Source organism: Amia ocellicauda, chromosome 10 (assembly GCF_036373705.1).
Source record: "Amia ocellicauda isolate fAmiCal2 chromosome 10, fAmiCal2.hap1, whole genome shotgun sequence".
Classification (NCBI taxonomy): Eukaryota; Metazoa; Chordata; class Actinopteri; order Amiiformes; family Amiidae; genus Amia; species Amia ocellicauda.
This window is the reverse complement of record NC_089859.1, coordinates 10,513,486-10,533,417: the sequence shown is the minus strand read 5'-3', so window position 1 is coordinate 10,533,417 and position 19,932 is coordinate 10,513,486. Positions and strand designations below refer to the sequence as shown.

General features: G+C 37.5%; 1 protein-coding gene across 2 annotated transcripts in view; it reads left to right on the top strand.

The window, feature by feature from the left end:
- The window catches only part of atrx (ATRX chromatin remodeler), a 53,469-nt gene extending 35,146 nt beyond the window's left edge, over positions 1-18,323 (top strand). For both annotated transcript variants that reach the window (XM_066714960.1, XM_066714959.1), the window contains exons 28-35: positions 1,779-1,887; positions 2,017-2,194; positions 2,435-2,629; positions 8,582-8,731; positions 11,641-11,766; positions 15,177-15,272; positions 16,157-16,285; positions 16,713-18,323. In XM_066714960.1, the coding sequence (XP_066571057.1) occupies positions 1,779-1,887; positions 2,017-2,194; positions 2,435-2,629; positions 8,582-8,731; positions 11,641-11,766; positions 15,177-15,272; positions 16,157-16,285; positions 16,713-16,970 (1,241 nt within the window). In that variant the 3' untranslated portion in view covers positions 16,971-18,323. The remainder of the gene's footprint in view (positions 1-1,778; positions 1,888-2,016; positions 2,195-2,434; positions 2,630-8,581; positions 8,732-11,640; positions 11,767-15,176; positions 15,273-16,156; positions 16,286-16,712) is intronic.
- The last annotated feature ends 1,609 nt before the right edge of the window (positions 18,324-19,932 follow it).

Here is a 19,932-nt window from a genome sequence, read left to right as displayed (position 1 = left end):
TAAAAACAAATCACTTCAGGGAATAGGCTGTGTAAACAAACTTTGACCTTAGCCACAGTTTGTCTTAAAATATATACATTTATACATTTTATTTTTTTAATTTAATTTTATTTCACCCTGAGCATCTGGCATGAGGTTGTGTTTTCACATCCTAATTAAACTGCACCAGCTGTTTTTGCTTTCATTTCCAAAATGATTAGACCTTGACTTTTTTTTTTTAATTCCCCTAAAAATGTTTGCTTAAGGGTTTGCAATTTGTAATGAAAAGATCACAGTCCAGTAATTGGAAACATGCTGAAACACAAAGCAAGAACACAATCCAGGGTTAGTTCAGTGATATTAATGGCTTAACATAGTAGTCTTCTGTACAAGAAAACTTAACTTTTGTTTAGGCCAAAAATTAATAAGTGGTTTATTGAACTTCAGCCTCAGTCTAGTGTTTGTTTGGGGACATATATAACACGTCTTATTCTGAAGCAGTTACAGCTTTTTGTAAATGATAGCGACGTAATTTTTTGAACTTTTGAACTGAATGTACCTTTTGAAGTATGAAATGAACCAGCTGAATTTGCTTTATTTATTTTTCTATTTAAGGTGGAATATATAGGAGTGTACAAGAATTCTTTCAGCTTTATCCGGTCTCCATTATGTTTAATGTGGCACTACTTAAAGCGATAACAAAATATATACACTACCAGTCAAATGTTTTAGAACACCTCGATTTTTCCAGTTTTTATTGAAATTTGCACAGTTTAATGTCTCAATGTACTCTGAAATTAAAGCATAGACCAAGTAAACAATTGGAGATAAAAAAATAAGTCATGGAATCGTTTTGTTTAACAAAATGTAACCCCTTACGCTGACAAACCCCTCTGGTACCCTTAAAAGGGCACCAAATCCATGTGCTTCTTTTTTAATCCCATGTGTACTCTTCACTGTTGTGTTGTTTGCCAAGTGTTTGGTATCCCATGAAAGCTGATATTCTCAGCTTTCTAACAATGTGAAGCATTCTCTGATGTGATCAATTTGGTCTTTATACACCTCCCCCCCACATTTACGCATTCTGAAATGGGGGTGGGGGTGGGGGGGATACCTGGTCTGAGTAGGAATACACAATCTAATAAAATATTGACAATTTACATATTCTGGAACCAGACAGTCTTGTGATCAAAACAAGACCATCCACGTTTTGGTAGAAGCAACACGCACCCATAGAGAGCTCAAAATGTCAAGATGGAAAACTCTGTTTACAGTGTACTAATACACAACGATTTTACATAATTGGATCTGAACTTCTCTGTGTTTGATAGGACATCAAATAATATATACAAAACAAGCCTATTTGCAAAGAAATGCACAGGAGCTGTGCGTAACTATGCTAAATAATGCTTAAGTGTGTAGTATAACTCTGAAATGTACATTCTTTTTCAGTTTTTAGTAACCTAAACTTTTTTTTTTAAACCTCTGGCATTTTACCACTTACCTTTGTACCATTTCAGGCTATTCACTAGACTGCTTAAATTTCTATAAAAACTTGAAAAATGAGTGTGTTCTAAAACTTTTGACTGGTAGTATATATAAAAAAATAAAGAAAACATTCAGTCCTGTTGCAATTTAATCAAACACTTCTACTGTGCATTAAACATCCAGACATGCAGAATTAGCAGGTCTAGAGGAAATATGGAGTAATAGAAATGAAGCAATTCTAATATATTATGCTTTAAGTTCTTCACCTGAGCTTCATACTAACCTCGATTTTTCTGTACCTTGAATGTCAGGTGATGGGAAGTGGTTCAGAAATATTGATTATTACCGTCTCGATGGCTCCACTAACGCAGTGACAAGGAAGAAATGGGCTGAAGATTTCAATGACATAAGCAATGTCAGGTACACTGCTCCAAATCTCTCATTGAAGATGCCAGTCAATTTGCTTTGGCCAGAAACCAAATATTAGAATATTCTTCATAAGTCAGCCTCTTCAGTTACCTACTGCATTGTTTGTATATTTATTTTTAGGGGTCGCTTGTTCCTCATCTCTACAAGAGCTGGATCTCTTGGGATTAATTTGGTGGCTGCCAACCGAGTCATCATTTTTGATGCCTCTTGGAACCCGTCTTACGATGTGCAGAGTATCTTCCGAGTGTATCGCTTTGGCCAGCTGAAAACTGTGTTCGTGTACAGGTTTTTGGCTCAGGTAATTCAGATATGTCGTTTTAGTACAATGTTACAGGAAACACACCTGTGAGTTTATTTGTTTACTAGTTCATTTTCTGCAGGATTAATTGGAGAGGTTGTGCCTGTCTAAATGAGGACTGTAGTATATTTTATATTTAAATTGGAACTGAGATAATAGTGCAGAGATACTGATTTGCAAACTACGAGCTTAAAGAAAAAATAAATTGTAGAAAAATAACACGAGAATGTTTTTCTTTAGGGGACCATGGAGGAGAAAATCTATGACAGACAAGTCGCAAAGCAGTCCCTTTCATTCCGTGTGGTGGACCAGCAACAGATAGAGCGACATTTCACCATGAATGAGCTCACAGAGTTGTACACCTTCGAGCCGGACCAGCTTGATGACCCTAATTCGGAGAAGAAGAGTAAGAGGGCAACCCCTATGCTGCCCAAGGTGAGCTAATACCCAGACCTCTTGTGTTAAACAGATGAAAGCTCTGTCACCTGGTTGAAGTTCATACTTTATCTTGTATAAGAGCATGATATTTAACCTTGCTGGCAAGAGAAGACTGAGTCAGTGTGCCAAACATTTGAGACCATAAAAAATAAATGCAAACATACAGATCAACATTACCCTTCCAATCTCTCGTGGAATGTCTTTTATTTTCTGAATGCCAGTTCTCAGAGGTTAATCTCTCCACTTTGTGTATATAGCTGTTACTTGTGTTTGAACTTGTATTGTGCCTTGTGTCCGATAGACCATGTTGTCTTATTTGTTTATTTGGTGCTGCTTGCCACACATTCAGATGTTTGATTTTTATTTTATTCCAGAACTATCCTGGCCTTGAGAGTCAGGGGGTTCATTGCTGGCACAGCAGCTGAATTCTTGATCTTATTTTAGACGTGCAGCTCAGGGAGTGCAGGTGTGCAGTTGTTAGACATATCCCCTGCAGTTTACAAGCAGACAAAGGTCTCAGATAGTGAGTCCAACATCACCAGCTGGGAATGTACTGATCCTATTTACTTTTATTTACTAAACAGAATGCACATTACAACACTGATAATGAGGCCACTGAAGACCGTGTTCTCCTAATACCACGGCACTTGAAGTGTGTGATTCTTGATTTTCATGTACTACTATAATAATTATATTCCTTTGCCAAGATGCTGCTATTATTCATATGAATTTTAAATTCTCATAAAGTACAATAGTAATCTCAGGGGATAATTGTGCAAATGAAGATTGTTTTAGTCTGCTTTGCCACCACTGGTGTGTGAGTGGATCTGGCACACAGTACTATTGCTGAAGCATTTTTAACCGCTGCACTTCTTTAAAGGAACTCTGGAAAAAATTAATTTTAACTAAAAAGTAATTTGACATAATCTTTGTACTCTTACGAGAAAGGCCTGAAACTAATGGGAGACAAAGGAAATATACTTTTTTTTTTCTTTCTTATAATGATAAAGGATTGTCCCGTATTCACAGGGGCATCACAGTATGGTGCCTGATCGTTTATGGACTTGAAATGAAGTCTAGGTTTAGGAGTGTGCCGGAGGGATGGAAGTGGCCTGTGTTTGGTGCCTGTTTGCTGTGATGTATTCTGGAAGGGGTGGAGCTGATCTGTCTGCTCAGCAGGTGATTGGTGGGAAAGGAGCAATTTGCTACTGTTTCCGTTTGCTTCCTGCTGTGACTCATTTTCAGAAGGAAGAGACTTCCATATTAATAATTAGATACAGGAATCGGCTCTTAACAAGCTCTCCAGATGTTTCTTAAAATTGGTCTTTTGTGAGACATAAAACCTCACTATGCCATGAGGTACAGTAGTAAGGTGAAGCAAAACCACTTCACTTTCATATCCCAGAAACAATGATCTTAATGGACAAGAAACATAAAATAAAAAACAATACCAAGAACTGGAAACCTAAAGTACTCTGCAGCTTGTTAGGGTAGCACAAAGAAATTGACCTTAATTATGCAGTTAAGTGGTCCTGGTGTTAATATTCATTATAGCTATTATTTTGCTTTATTGCACCTGACCCCTTTGGAATTGATTTTAAACACCCTTTGAGATTTCAAGTGGGCGTCCTTGTGTTGTCCAATCCGACCAATATGTTCCTCATGTAATGTTTTTAATTAATCTTGTTAATGTTCTTCATTCACAAACCACAGACAAATGCAGTACCCTGTAATAACTTTCCATTCATATCTCAATAAATAAAGCTATATCTATTCTGAAATTGTAGCACAATCAGATCCTTAGATGTCCTTTAATCTGGTGCTGTTACCTGAAATAGTGGTGGGAATTTGCAATAACCAGTCCAGCCATGTGGTGGAAACTCACTGTGTTCCTTCAATAAAGGGCTGTATGAAATTCTGGGATTGATTAGCTACTAGCAACCAAAGCAGGGAGGGAGATGGGCTGAAAAACCTCCTCTTGCTCATAACCTTTCTTCTGTTCTTCTGTTCTAATTTTCTGTACTTTAACAACATGTTTTACATTCTTTCTGAGAAGTAATGCCAAAAGGTTGTCTGTAATCAGCAGTAAAATAAGAGTAAATGTGTACCTTATTAGGCTCTCAAAGATACTTAATAGTCTTTGTAATTTTTTCACAGTGGGCAGATGTTTTGCCTCTTTTTTTTGTTCCTTCAGAAGTTACTTTTTTCATGATGTGAGAACATAAGAGAAATATTTCCTGGGATGTTTTTGTAATTCACGTAGAATGTGACTTTACAAAGAGGGCTGTACTTGGTTATTTTATAATGATTGCTAATGTGGTTAATGAGGCGAAATTAAGCCTGGTTGTAAATAAACTCAGTTAACCCATAAATAACCAATTTCTACAGTAATATAATCTGCACATGTCATGTGAAAATGTAATTGTTATATCCAGAATTATGATCTAGAAGTGATATTCTGGGCTGTATGGTAAATAATATAGACCCAGTATTCAGGTGTTAATTATTTTTGTTGTTCATGTAGAGCAGGCGTGGCTAACCCTGGTCCTTGAGAGCCATAATCCTGCAGATTTACCAATCAATGGATACCTTGAACACAGGAACATTTTGCCTAATTAAGACCCACAATTGGTTCAATTAAGCAGATAACAATCTGGATCGAACAAAAACCTGTAGACCCTGTGGCTCTCCAGGACAAGGGTTAGCCACCCCTGATGTAGAGGGTTAAGAAAAGTATTTGGTGTTCAGAAAGTTATTGTCTGTCATTGAATCTTTCACATATCAAGGGATTTCAATTAAGTACCTGCCAAGTTACACACAGACTCTCCAATTTAAAATGACACACTAGTTAATTTTCCAGAAAGGAGGTCTGCTGGGACTTTATAATTGCAGCTTTTCTCTGGTGAAGATTTAAAATGACCACCCACCCTCCCCCCTCCCTCAGTGAGACCCAAAAAAAAAACTTTGCTTTTCTAATTCCAAAGGTTTTTCTTTCACCTCTCAAGAACTAACTCGTCTTTTCAATGACCATGCACTTTTCTGACATCTCTTTTCATACAGCTTACCCTTCATTAGATGTTCTTAAAAAAAAAAAAAAAAAAGAATTTCCAGGGACAATTAAGTCTTTTTTTTTTTTTGGTCGACTAAGGTTTCTGTAGCTTTAACAACATTCAACCTCTTGTTAAAGTCATTAGTCAATGCATGGCCCAGTTCTGCACAAAATGAAGACTGATTGGACCACCTACTGAGATTTGGCAGGTAGATTAATTAGAAATGTATATCATTCTTACTCTGACTGCAGTGCCGTCATGTGACCCCAGGGCTTTATTAAACCTTTACAGCTTGGTATCAGACTTTCTAAAGCATTCAGATAAGCCCAAGTTCACGTTCGAGGTATTCATTTCGAAATGGCCTTGTGAAAGAACGTTACCATTTGTTTGAGATCTGTTTTCATGAAACATAAGCAATGGCTTCAATCATCTTCCTTGCTTATTTCTTTCCTGGAAAAAAGGGTTTAAAAATAATTTAAACATAATTCATATATTTTTGGTGTTTGAATGATTTTCCAAAGAGATACATTTACAGAACCTTCAGACCTAACTATACTTCTCCCTTGAAATATTACCTTTGGAAATGCTTTTAAGTATTTATGAGGTTTAATTGCCAGACAATGGAATCTGATTTTGATATAGTCTGTGTAGTATTCTGCATACTTTCCTGTATATTCTCCATAGGTACTTTGCATGTGTTTTTATTTTTCAGCCATCAAACCTTCTTAATTACTGCAAACTTAAATATACATTGCAGAACATATAGCATATAATGTAATTCATTGTGCTCTGTGGAATGTAATTCAGATAACATTTTTTAGTTAATGGTCTCAACTGGGTTATCTGTTTTTGCTTTCTTAATTCCTTTTCCTTTGTACACTGAACAAAAAAAAACATCCAATCTAGTTTCCCCAAAGCTGGCCCATGTATTTATCTGGTTTATAAAAGGCAAATGCAAAGCAAGGTGGCAATCAATCCCAGTCTTTTAGCTTTACCATTTTTCAGTCGTGTGATTAATTGTGTTTGTAGTGGTGAAATCATTGTCACTGCTAAGTCTGCATGAAATAATTGCAGTTAAACCCTGTACATGTTCATATAGCCCTATGTAAAATAGTGCCTTGCATTCAGCTGAAATGTCCAGGTTTCAGAGAGTCTATTTAATGCAAAATAAAGTTAAGACAAAGAAAAGCAAACAGTTGAATGTAATTTAAACCACGTTTGGGCTGAGACTGTATTATGTTCAGGTATTGTTTTCAATAACAGTGTTGTCGTGGAAACCGAAGTCGCATGAAGATTTACGAACCCCTTTAAAACATGCCCACTTCAAAGTGTACAAAGTGACTGCTTTCTTGTAGCACTTCCAAAAGGATTTCAGCTATAATGACAATTGTTGATTAAGTGAAATGACTCTGCGGTTACTGCTGTTTTAAGGCATTTTACCCCCTTTGTTCACTATTCATGTTTCAGACTTCTATTTGGTTTACTATGTTCTTTAATAGACCAAAGGAAATCAAGTGAATATTTGAGAACACTTGAAATGTAAAGTGTTCTTGTGCGATGTTGGTGTCTATGGAGCTCTTGCACTGTCATGTGAAGCAGACTAAAATGTGGCCTCTCTTTGCAAGTCGAAGTGTGTTCAGTTTTAATTTATTAAATGCTGTTGTACATTATTAGAAAAGAAAAAAGACTTTGTGAAAAAACATTGTCAGTGGCTTTCCTTTGCCCATATACATTGTTGCTGGATCTGCTCTAAAGCGATGCAAGTCTGAACCCTTAGCCAGATTTTTTATTTTACCCACAAGTGTAACATGCCAATCATACAATCTTTCATAATAATAAAATAACCATAGACAAGTATTCTGATGACTGACACATGTGAAAAAACATTTTTAGCAGACTAATATTTGTTTTGTCTTCCATTTGTGCTGATAACCATTTATCTTGGAGGGGGCATGTCGACATGTTACAGAGTAAGACAAAGCAAGTTTAGTGGCTGGCCTTTAAGTTTTCTGAAATCTGATTTCTGGGATTTAAAGCTGGAGACTGATTTCTTTTTTTAAAAGAGGTAAACCTGCTGAGTGTTATAAATACATGAATCTTCCTTTATTTTCATTGTTTTGGTTATAACAAATACAAAACATAAAAATGTACTTGAAGTTTGATATGCCACATTGTATAAGCTGCAGATGTAGTACTAAAACAGTTACATGCAATGACCTCTTCACTGACAACTTAATATGTTTGCCTTTTGCTAGACATAATTTAAAACTCAACTTTTATAGTGTCATTGTTAAACATAACTTGGTGTTTTTTTCACCTAATATTCTCTAAACCTTGGCCATTTCATGGTTTTATTTAGCACATTATTTTTTCCCCCTCATTTTTAATTGTCATATACCATGATACATTTTGTTAATTAAAAACTGAAATGACAATCCAGTTCTTATGCTATAATATTTTTTTAATTAAATTGAGATGTTCTTCATATAACGTTATACGAGAAGTTACTGGCAGATTTTTTTTAAATTTAAGCAGAACAATTTCTTAACAGATGTAATTATCAATTAGCAGTTAATATTCAGAACTGTGGAAATCTGTAGCAGAAATTATTCCGTGTTGAGTCCATGTAGCATCTCCAATAAACTCAACCAAATGATTACTGTCACTGGATTAGTCTCATTTGGGTTTCCATTTTGTTCATAGTCATTTTTTTTTGCTTTCCTCCAGATTGTTTTCAACACTACAATATTTTTAGATCAAGTTCGATATTATAGTCACTGCATTGTAAAACGAATCTCTTAATCTTTAAAAACAACCATCTTAATGTTGGAAATTAATATAGAAAAATAAATAAGGTACCATGTAATATATAAAAGTATTGTTTTTGTAATCACTTCAGGATCTATTCCTGGCAGAAATGCTCCATAACAACAAGGATCAGATTGTTGGGTACCATGAGCACGACTCCCTGCTGGACCACAAAGAGGAAGAGGCTCTGAGCGAGGAGGACCGCAAAGCTGCGTGGGCCGAGTACGAAGCGGAAAAGAAAGTAAGAGATTACCTGACTTCTTCTGGCAAAATAGTAATCCTGTGTTCCAAAGCAGTGTAGTGGCCTTAGGCTGTCCACCACCATGTCCTCCCATTGGCCAAGTGTGCGCAGCTGTCTTGAATGAGTTTGCATTTGACCCACAGCAGCCAGACCTAAACCAGGAAAATCTGTACAGGGAGGGACCCTAATATTAATAAAGGATGACTGTCTACAATCTGCCTATAAAATTAATTTGAGTAAGAGTGATCAGGAGAGATAATTTGGACTACCCTCCTTTCCCCCCCCAGTGTGACTTTGACATTCTGCTTCTTTCTTTTTTCTTTTTTTTTTCCTTTCTGAGCCAACTCTTTGTCAAAAGCTTCTTAAAACACTACTCTTTATGGAACGAAGTGTAAAAACTGTACTTTTCAGCTCATGAAATCACATCCCAGTGGAATTTTAATAGTTATAAAAATGTGATCTTTCTGTCAGCATCTGGTTTATAAATGTTTTGAAAATGCCATTTTTTTTTCGGCAGTCGGTATTCACCCTGGTTAAGTTTCACCGCCACAGTGATGTGTTGCGTAACCTTTGTGAACCCCACTAAAATGTCTCTTATTATCTTAAGACTAGCATGAGAGTGGTCTACAGGCCAGCTCTTTTAGAACATTTCATCAGCTGGTTAATAGAGTTTATTTTGAAAGGAATAACTCTTTTCAGCATGGGACGTTTGCCGTTCTTGAGTGGCAGGGTAAGCCATTCTATACAGAGCTTTATGTTTATAATATGTTTAAGTGATTCTTGAGCTCCATCTGATCCTGTTTCTGGAGCTCAGTTCAATTTCATTACCTTCTACAGAAAATATAAATCCTGCAAATAATTACTGACTATTTTCCACACTTACCACATTTGATATATTCAGAACATGTTTTCACAAAGCCCACAATGATCATTCATTTTCATTTTGTTAAATGCTCTGTACAAGTGATGAGTAAGACATCTTAAGACATTTTAGCTTGATGGGCAGCGTTTTACCAAAGCAAAATCAATTATGCTAAACATAGCATAACCAGAAACCTAGATCTTTCTTTTGTTGTAGCAACTAGCCATAAATTCCCTTGGTATATTCCAGGACCTGCTCTACCATCATTCTTGGTGCTTAATGCTCTGTAGAGCGATTTAAACAAATCTGGATTTTCAGATTAGCCTTGTGAGAATAGAAGACATTTTATGGTCCATCTGCCGGTGACCTTTTCTCTATTATTTATTATATTCAATGTGTATATTTTTATTATTGCCAACCTAAGGGGATATAAAAACACTACTACTCTAATGTAAGATGAAACTCAACCCAAATCTTGAATACAGTCTTGTTTTAGAGGCCACGCTTTTTTGTCCTTATATTTTAATTCAGTTCATTTCAAACCTTTATTTAACCAGGTGAGGGCATTGAGAACAAGTTCTCATTTAAAATGCCTACTTGCCCAAGAGGCAGCATAGATGCAGCAAACAACACAGAGACAATTAAGTACATCACAAAAGTAAATAAATAAAATAATATATATATTATTTTTTAACTCATTCCACTCAAGTGCAGTTGCATATTGGAAAGAGTTGTGCCCAACAACAGTAGACACCAGAGGGAAAGTTGAAGTAATCAGGTTGCTTGAATGAAGATTGTAAGAGGAGACAGATATTGTTAATAGTTTCCGTAGGTAGTGTGGTGATTTTCCGATTTAATGTTTTATAGATGAGATGACATAGTCAACGTGTTTGAAGTGAGGGCCATTTAGCCAGTGTGTAAAGATCACTGTGATGAGTGCGGTAAGTAGCACCAGTGTCACATTGTATAGCAGAGTGATATACAACATCCATCAGAAGCAGTTTTCTAAATAAAATCCCCATAATCAAAAATGGGTAGTACAGACATCTTGACCAGTAAATACTTAGCTGAGTGTGTAAAGCAAGATTTATTACGGTAAAGACAGCCAAACCTAGCCCGAGCTTTCGACTGTAGTTTGGGGATATGGGGTTTAAATGTTAATGCGCTGTCTAACCATATACCGAGATACTTGTATATCTCTACTTTTTTTGCAAATCAGATTGTACTGAAGAGATAGTAGGGTTGTATCGAACCTTGTGGCACACCCTTAGAAACCTGGTGAGGTTGTGATGTAAAACTATTTCATTTTACACATTGGATTCTGTTGAATAGGTATTTCTGAATCCAGGCAGAAGAGTAGCCATCGAAGCCAATGCTATGTAGCTTTTCCAATAGAATCGAGTGATCCACAATATCTATGCCTCTGTTATGTTTTGCACAAACCATTCCTTATAACTCACCTTTTTTTGCAGCTGTTGCTATTCTTGGTTGTCTTGGCTATAATCTGTGACCTGAAGGATGTAGAATAATATTTATTTTAAAAAGTCTCTTGTTTAAAGTATTAATGCTTCTCTCTTCTGTAATACTTTTTTGGTAACATCAAAATGTATTTCTGAGACGCTTCCATCAAGACCATATTTCTAAATAGTGTAAGTTTTTATAAATTGCATACAATTTGAATCTTAAAAGGGTCTAAGGGCCCCAGAGAAGCAGCACCCGAAGGCTGGGCGAGCCATCCAAACGTGTTTGCTGCAGAGAGTTTGTAATTGAGAGCTGTGCTACATTTACATTTTCTCTGCAGTGCATCTCAAAATGTGCCCAGTGTGGTCTCTGTGTGGTTTGTTTCTAACGGTCCTATTGACATTGATACGATAACTGCAAAACAGAGTATTTGTTTCTTTATTTTAGCCCACCTTCTGTCCCAAGGAAATTGAATACTTTGTCATGCATCTCGCAATACCGTGTCACTCTGAAGCATTCCAGAAATAAAGGGTTAAATCTAAATGTATTTTCTTTTTCTTTTCTTTCTTACTACTTCCTTTTCTAGGGTCTGTCCATGCGCGTCAATATGCCATCTGGGTCCCATTATTCACATCTTAACATGGGCGCTCCAAATGCATATTTCCCCTTCAATGTAGCTGCACTGGCCTCAATGAGTAACCAACAGCTGGAGGTAAGTAATGAGATCCAAATGGACTCTGCATTTTTTGTGAGCTAATTGTGACATGTATTCACGTGTAGAAATTGGTTTGAACTGTGTGTGTGTACATTTTATATATATATATATATATATATATATATATATATATATATATACACTCACCTAAAGGATTATTAGGAACACCTGTTCAATTTCTCATTAATGCAATTATCTAACCAACCAATCACATGGCAGTTGCTTCAATGAATTTAGGGGTGTGGTCCTGGTCAAGACAATCTCCTGAACTCCAAACTGAATGTCTGAATGGGAAAGAAAGGTGATTTAAGCAATTTTGAGCGTGGCATGGTTGTTGGTGCCAGACGGGCCGGTCTGAGTATTTCACAATCTGCTCAGTTACTGGGATTTTCACGCACAACCATTTCTAGGGTTTACAAAGAATGGTGTGAAAAGGGAAAAACATCCAGTATGCGGCAGTCCTGTGGGCGAAAATGCCTTGTTGATGCTAGAGGTCAGAGGAGAATGGGCCGACTGATTCAAGGTGATAGAAGAGCAACTTTGACTGAAATAACAACTCGTTACAACCGAGGTATGCAGCAAAGCATTTGTGAAGCCACAACACGTACAACCTTGAGGCGGATGGGCTACAACAGCAGAAGACCCCACCGGGTACCACTCATCTCCACTACAAATAGGAAAAAGAGGCTACAATTTGCACAAGCTCACCAAAATTGGACAGTTGAAGACTGGAAAAATGTTGCCTGGTCTGATGAGTCTCGATTTCTGTTGACACATTCAGATGGTAGAGCCAGAATTTGGCGTAAACAGAATGAGAACATGGATCCATCATGCCTTGTTACCACTGTGCAGGCTGGTGGTGGTGGTGTAATGGTGTGGGGGATGTTTTCTTGGCACACTTTAGGCCCCTTAGTGCCAATTGGGCATCGTTTAAATGCCACGGCCTACCTGAGCATTGTTTCTGACCATGTCCATCCCTTTATGACCACCATGTACCCATCCTCTGATGGCTACTTCCAGCAGGATAATGCACCATGTCACAAAGGTCGAATAATTTCAAATTGGTTTCTTGAACATGACAATGAGTTCACTGTACTAAACTGGCCCCCACAGTCACCAGATCTCAACCCAATAGAGCATCTTTGGGATGTGGTGGAACGGGAGCTTCGTGCCCTGGATGTGCATCCCACAAATCTCCATCAACTGCAAGATGCTATCCTATCAATATGGGCAAACATTTCTAAAGAATGCTTTCAGCACCTTGTTGAATCAATGCCACGTAGAATTAAGGCAGTTCTGAAGGCGAAAGGGGGTCAAACACAGTATTAGTATGGTGTTCCTAATAATCCTTTAGGTGAGTGTATATTCTAGTGTTAACTTATCATCGCCAGTCATTATAATGAAGGAAAATAAAAATCTGCTTGATTAAATTGAGAAAATATTGATCGTCAATCAATTCATTTGAGCTGATTAATAGACCCGATTATGTGTATATACAGCTCTGGAAAAAATTAAGAGACCACTGCAAAATTATCAGTTTCTCTGGTTTTACTATTTATAGGTATTTGTTTGGGTAAAATGAACATTTTTATTTTATTCTATAAACTACTGACCAAATTTCTCCCAAATTCCAAATACAAATATTGTCATTTAGAGCATTTATTTACAGAAAATGACAACTGGTCAGAATTACAAAAAAGATGCAGTGTTGTCAGACCTCGAATAATGCAAAGAAAATAAGTTCATATTCATTCTTAAACAACATGATACTAATGTTTTAACTTAGGAATAGTTCAGAAATCAGTATTTGGTGGAATTACCCTGATGTTCAATCACAGCTTTCATGTGTCTTGGCATGCTCTCCACCAGTCTTTCAGATTGATGTTGGGTGACATTATGCCACTCCTGGTGCAAAAATTCAAGCAGCTCAGCTTTGTTTGATGGCTTGTGACCATCCGTCTTCCTCTTGATCACATTCCAGAGGTTTTCAATGGGGTTCAGGTCTGGAGATTGGCTGGCCATGACAGGGTCTTGATCTGGTGGTCCTCCATCTACACCTTGATTGACCTGGCTGTGTGGCATGGAGCATTGTCCTGCTGGAAAAACCAATCCTCAGAGTTGGGGGAACATTGCTAGAGCAGAAGGAAGCAAGTTATCTTCCAGGACAACCTTGTACGTGGCTTGATTCATGCATCCTTCACAAATTAAAATCTGCCTGATTCCAGCCTTGCTGAAGCACCCTAGATCATCACCGATCCTCCACCAAATTTCACAGTAGGTGTGAGACACTGTGGCTTGTAGGCCTCTCCAGGTCTCCATCTAACTATTAGACGACCAGGTGTTGGGCACAGCTGAAAATTGGACTCATCAGAGAAGATGACTTTACTCCAGTCCTCTACGGTCCAATCCTTATGGTCTTTTGCAAACCTCAGCCTGGCTCTTCTTTGCTTCTCATTGATGAAGGGCTTTTTTCTAGCTTTGCACAACTTCAGCCCTGCCCCTAGAAGCCTGTTTCGAACCGTCCTCGCCGTGCACTTCGCCCCAGCTGCCGTTTGCCATTCTTTTTGTAGGTCAATTGATGTCATCCTATGGTTGTTGAGTGACATTCGAATGAGTTGGCGGTCATCCCGGTCAGTGGAGAGTCGTTTTCACCCTCTGCCGGTCTGTAGCTCTGTTGTCCCTAATGTCTGCTGCTTGACCCCGTTCTTATAAACCACCATCTTTGAAATTTTAAGGATGGAAGCCGACACTCACTGTATCCCTCTACCAGTAAAGCCAGAATTTAACCCTTCTTTTCCTCACTCAAAACTTTCCTTTTCAGCTCTTTTGGCATGGTCAATAGTTATTTTTTTTATTCCAATTACTTTTGAGGTACTACTAGCACTGTTTTTGCCATCCAGCTGGTCCTATTGCAAGAGGATAGTGATGACCACAGCAGTGGTTTTTATACTTTTCCTCATTAAATAAGATTTGGTTCAGGTGATCACCTAATCAGTAGCTCATTCAGTAGAATGAGGCGTGCCTGTGTTGGAATTCAACAGACACTGGAATGGAATGGCTGCCATACATGTAGAGATGCAGATTTAAGAAAAATTTGCAGTGATCTCTCAATTTATATATATATATATATATATATATATATATATATATATATATATATATATATATATATAATGTATGTATGTATGTGTGTGTGTGTGTGTGTGTGTGTATATATGTATATGTATTGATATTGAATGAGATTTATTTTTCTTCTTGGCTTCTCAGGGTGGGATTTTTTTTCTCTGTGCTTCTGTATATTTGCTGTGCAACTTTTATTGTGTTTTGTTAAAGAGTGTATTTCCAGAATGCTAACGTCACTGTTTTCAGTCATTTCTGATTTACCAATGTTCAATTTATTTTTAAAGGACCTTATAAACCAAGGACGAGAGAAAGTGGTTGAGGCCAGCAATGCAATCAAAGCAATGCCAAAGGAGACTCTGGAAGATATCATAGGGATAGTGGTGAGTAACTCTGAGAATCAGTGCCCTATCCTATATGCTATAGATGCAAGGAAATAATGCCTGCTCTCTTTGAGGCCAAGATGAGTGCATTATTTACTGCACTAGACTGTTATTGATCAAGATAAGTGCTGATAATGGAAGATGTCCATTAACTTTTTTAATCGTATACAAGGCTTTCACTTGTTTGCTTCTGCTATACTTGAATTGCAGCTACACGTAATTTGTTAGATTTTGCAGTGTATCAAACAAAATACTTCATAAGTCTGCTTACCATCCCAACAATGCAAGAAATGGTTCCAAAATTACTCTTACTTGGCATTAAGCAATATATTTCAGTTGAAAAAGTTGATAAACATCCTGGATCAATTCCCATATTCCAAGATGAACTGGTCACATTTTAATTACACCCCTGCATTATATATTTCTTTGTATGAGATGTATTGTCTGAAGGACCAAGTTCAGTTTGCCTGTGCCAGGGATTTCCCATTTTTTGAGCATCAAGGTTGGGTGCTGCCTATTTGTGGGAGGGTGCAGTAAGCCAGTGGATCTTCAGATTACTGCGCATTAGTGACTTATGTTGCTTCCACGTTTCTGCTAATGGTAACCATGAGGGAATTGCACATAATTCTGTTTGAATCAATTGCTTTGATGCAGGGTATAAAACAACTGAGCGCAGGAGCTGTGTTGGCATCTTTTGTATGAGACAATAGCTCTCCTGTTCACATTCATGGCACAAGCTTAAAGCAGTAAGTTAGGTTGAATGATAATTGGCTTTTCTAAATCGTGGACATAAAAAGTGGGGAAATTGTCAATGGTAAATGGAAAAACTTAATAATGGGTTGTTACTGTGCTTTGCTGGAAAGTGTCTGCATTTTATGTTTCAGTGGAAGGAGAACCCCAACCTGAACGAGGCACAGGTCCAGTCCATGGCTTTGGGCAGACAGGCCAGCTTGGAACTGGAGCTGAAGCGCAGGGAGGCGATGTATCGGGATGTGCTGACCAAGCAGCAGACGGTAAGGGTTCATGGGGAGTGGAGTTGTACATTGAATCTGTTGAATTGCAAGTTGCGTCTGACTTTTCAAAGCAGCAGAAAGTTACATTCTTCTACTTTCTCATGTGTTGATTCGCTATAGTTTTAAGCAATTCTTTCTAGGTTTGTTGCATTAAAAAAAAAATTACCCCATCATGTTATGTTCAGTGGTGTCCAAAATGATGGAGCCACATGGACAATTGTATTGGGATGCATCTAAGAGACAATCCCTTTTTCATTTAAATTTTTACAAAGTACATTTTTACATAAGCCATTGTTTAATAAGTAGTTGTCCTTTCTCAGTTGGATTTCAGTGATAATTCTAGGTTATCCCATTATTCCAACAGCATGTGCTACTTTGGATTTCTACCAATGTCCATGCCAGTGACATCGCTCTGCTTTTTCCACAGCTGATCATGTATGTCCAGAAGGTGCTGACCAACCGAAAAGCTCACGAGCAGCAAATGGCATTGGCAAACAGGGCCAACCTTTTAAACCAAATGGCCATGCAGAAAGGAGTCTTGAACACCCATGCCTTCAGCCAGCTGGACCTGCTCAACTTATACCAGCAGCTTAACAGCGCCCTGCAGCCTCAAACTCTGCAGAGGGTCCCTTCCCCAACATCCCAGATGAGGAACAAAAACCCAGGACCATCACAAGGAAATTAGAGAATGCAGGCATTTGCAGAGTTGGCAGAACTACAAATCATCGGTTACATGGAAGTCCACAGTGCTTAGTGGATCACCAATAGGCTGCTTTCTTCATCAGATTGATGCACCACTCCATCTAAAGAACGGCTCCCCTGAGAGATGTATGCAATGACTGAAGGGATCTTGCAATTCTGTTCGCAACTGTATATATAGCCTTAATAATGTCATTCAAGTTATCCCATTTTCAGTTCTTTTCAATACATTATGGGGGGGAAAAGTGCTTTTAAAGAGTATATGGTTTGATAGATTTTTTATTTTTGTTCCCCTGGTCCCAATTTGGTTAATTTAATTCTATGTTTAAATTTCCCCACCAAAAAGTATGTTTTGAAAAGTGTAAGTATAACTCGTATCTTACTGCGGAACATATTACTGGGACCATAGTTTTGCTTGTTACAATTTTTTATGGAATAAAGCACCTGCTGCCTTGAAAAGTTGTGGCTGGCAAAAGTCTTCTTTCCCGAATAGATTCCTTATTCCCAATTTTTAATTTGTGTTTTACGGTGACTGATGCATTTTTAAAAACAAAGTCTCCAGGAGGCAATTGTATCAACACCAAAAAAGGAGAAGAAATATATACCAGAAAAAGTTACGGCCTTATATCTAGTTCGTATACATAAAATAATACAAAATTATGAATAATTGTTGACTGAGATTTTTTTTGTAAATTGCGTAGAGGTGGTTATACTAGTTGTTGCTAATCAAAACAAATAACTGTCTGTGTTGTGTTTCAACTGCTTGCTAAATCTCTGAACTTTTGTAACCTCTGAGTTGTTGTAAAGTGTTATTTAGCATAGTACTGTGGTACTGGTCATGTTTTCGTCCCACTTGTGTAGTTATATTTTGACACATCTAGCTTCAAATGCTGAAACTGCGTAGCTGTGATGACAATAAGATTTCTTGGAAATGTCATTCTTAATGGAGACATAAGCTCCTTCAATTGCACAAGGTGTATTTTAGAAATGTACAGGGACTTTTTTTCTTTCCCAAGAATGTTTTCATGCTAGAAATACACCTCATTGTGTTTGCCATTAATCTGCTATTTACTAGATAAGTATTTAATATCACAATTAATAAAGTGACCAAAAGGGTGTTTTTCTTGTATTTATACTGTGGTTATTGCACTTGCCAGACTTCAACTTTGTTGCCGCAAGGTGGTAAAATAATTTTTTCTTTGTTTTCCTTTATTTTTATTTTATTTTTCTGGACAGGGTTACCTGTTTAACCTTGTGTTGGCAGCAATAACTTGTTAAGCATGCTCAGTTTGAATGGAGACAGAAACACCTTAAAATAAAAACTAAAAATGAAATTGAATGAACCGAGATCATTATTAATCATGTCTGAATCATATTTTTGTTAACTTGAAGAGAACACAGACTTAACTGCAGGGTCAGCTCTACGCCATCACATCAGGAGCACCCAGATAATCACTGGGACAAAACATGTGATGTGCACACTTCAGGAGATTTACGCATACCTATCTACATACAAAAAATAGACCTGACAAAAATACTGTTCTCAGTCATTCTATCAGTATCCATGATCCATTCATTATTTAAAGTAGAAATCAAACCACTCTGGTGTCCAGCTCATGATGTGTAGTGACTCCTGATCTGAAACCATACTACCAGAAGTATCTGAATGTGACTGGTTAGTCAGTTGGTCCATTTTTGTTTGATATAGCGCCCTTCACAATCCGTTATCATGGGTCGCTTTTACAGTTTTAAATCAGACAAGGACAGTCTGATGTCATCACTGATGTCCAGTAGTCGGCGATGCCAGGGTGATTGAGTTAATGGGGTGATAAGCATTGTGGCAGCTGTTAATACTTTGAGTCTGTTTCATATAGCTTAGTTGCAGCAGTAACTAAGATCAGTAGAGCTGGGTTATGATTTTGTGCCACACACGTGGTATTAAATGACATGGTCTTTAAATGCTTCCCTTGGCCCTTAAAGTAGCATTCCCAATGGACTTCATGTGCTTCCTATGTTGTATTAAATGTTAGTGAATGCACAAATATAGTCTACAATTTGTTCAGTTCTACTGGGTCAGGGGTGTGTGAGTAAAACTGAAATGGGTTCCTTTTCTCTGAACAACCAGAAGTGTGCAATGACCAGATGTATTCCTCCTGGAACCGCTTCAATTTTCACACCATTTGTTTCTATCTCAATCCCCCCTCCTCTCCATCTTTCATCTGCATTTTTTTTCTCTTTTCAGAACTGTTTTCATTTCTCAGACTGCCAGTTTGCTTTTTTTTCTTCTTTTGCTTTTCCATTTCCCTCCCAGGGGAGTTTGCCTTTGCAGCTCACACAAATGTGCCAGAAAAGAAACATTACAACTATTGCAGATGTTGAAATGTTGATCCCATCCCTTCACAGTCCTGAGATTACCACTGGTAGGCCAAATTCACAATGTGTTACCATGCCAATAACTGCCATGGCCTCCAGTGATGCTGCTGGGATATGCATGCTTTATGAATATACAACATTTTTTGTTGTAGTTCTCAAAGGTACAATTAAAATTTATAAAGGTTGAGCTTGAAAAAACAAACTTCCAAAAGTAGAAAAACATCTCGGATTAGAAAACAAGATCAGGGACAGTGCCTCAGCATGCCAAGAAGCTGATGAACTTTGGTTTCAACAATGTCTCTTCTCAAGATCAAAATAAAATGAAGTTCCACCGATGTTAACGACTCAAGTGCTGTTTGGGTGCTTTAAACTAAAATGTTTAATCATTTTGATTAGCCAATGTAGGCTATAACAAAACATTAACAGAAAACATAATCTTTAGTGGCAATGAAGCAATAATTAGCCATTTTAGGTGAACCAGTCAAAATCCTGTCTCTTGTACATTTTGTGCCTCTACATAAATTACCCCTGTTTTCAAGATTACAGCCTGTGAATGGAATCCAGGGAAATGTTTC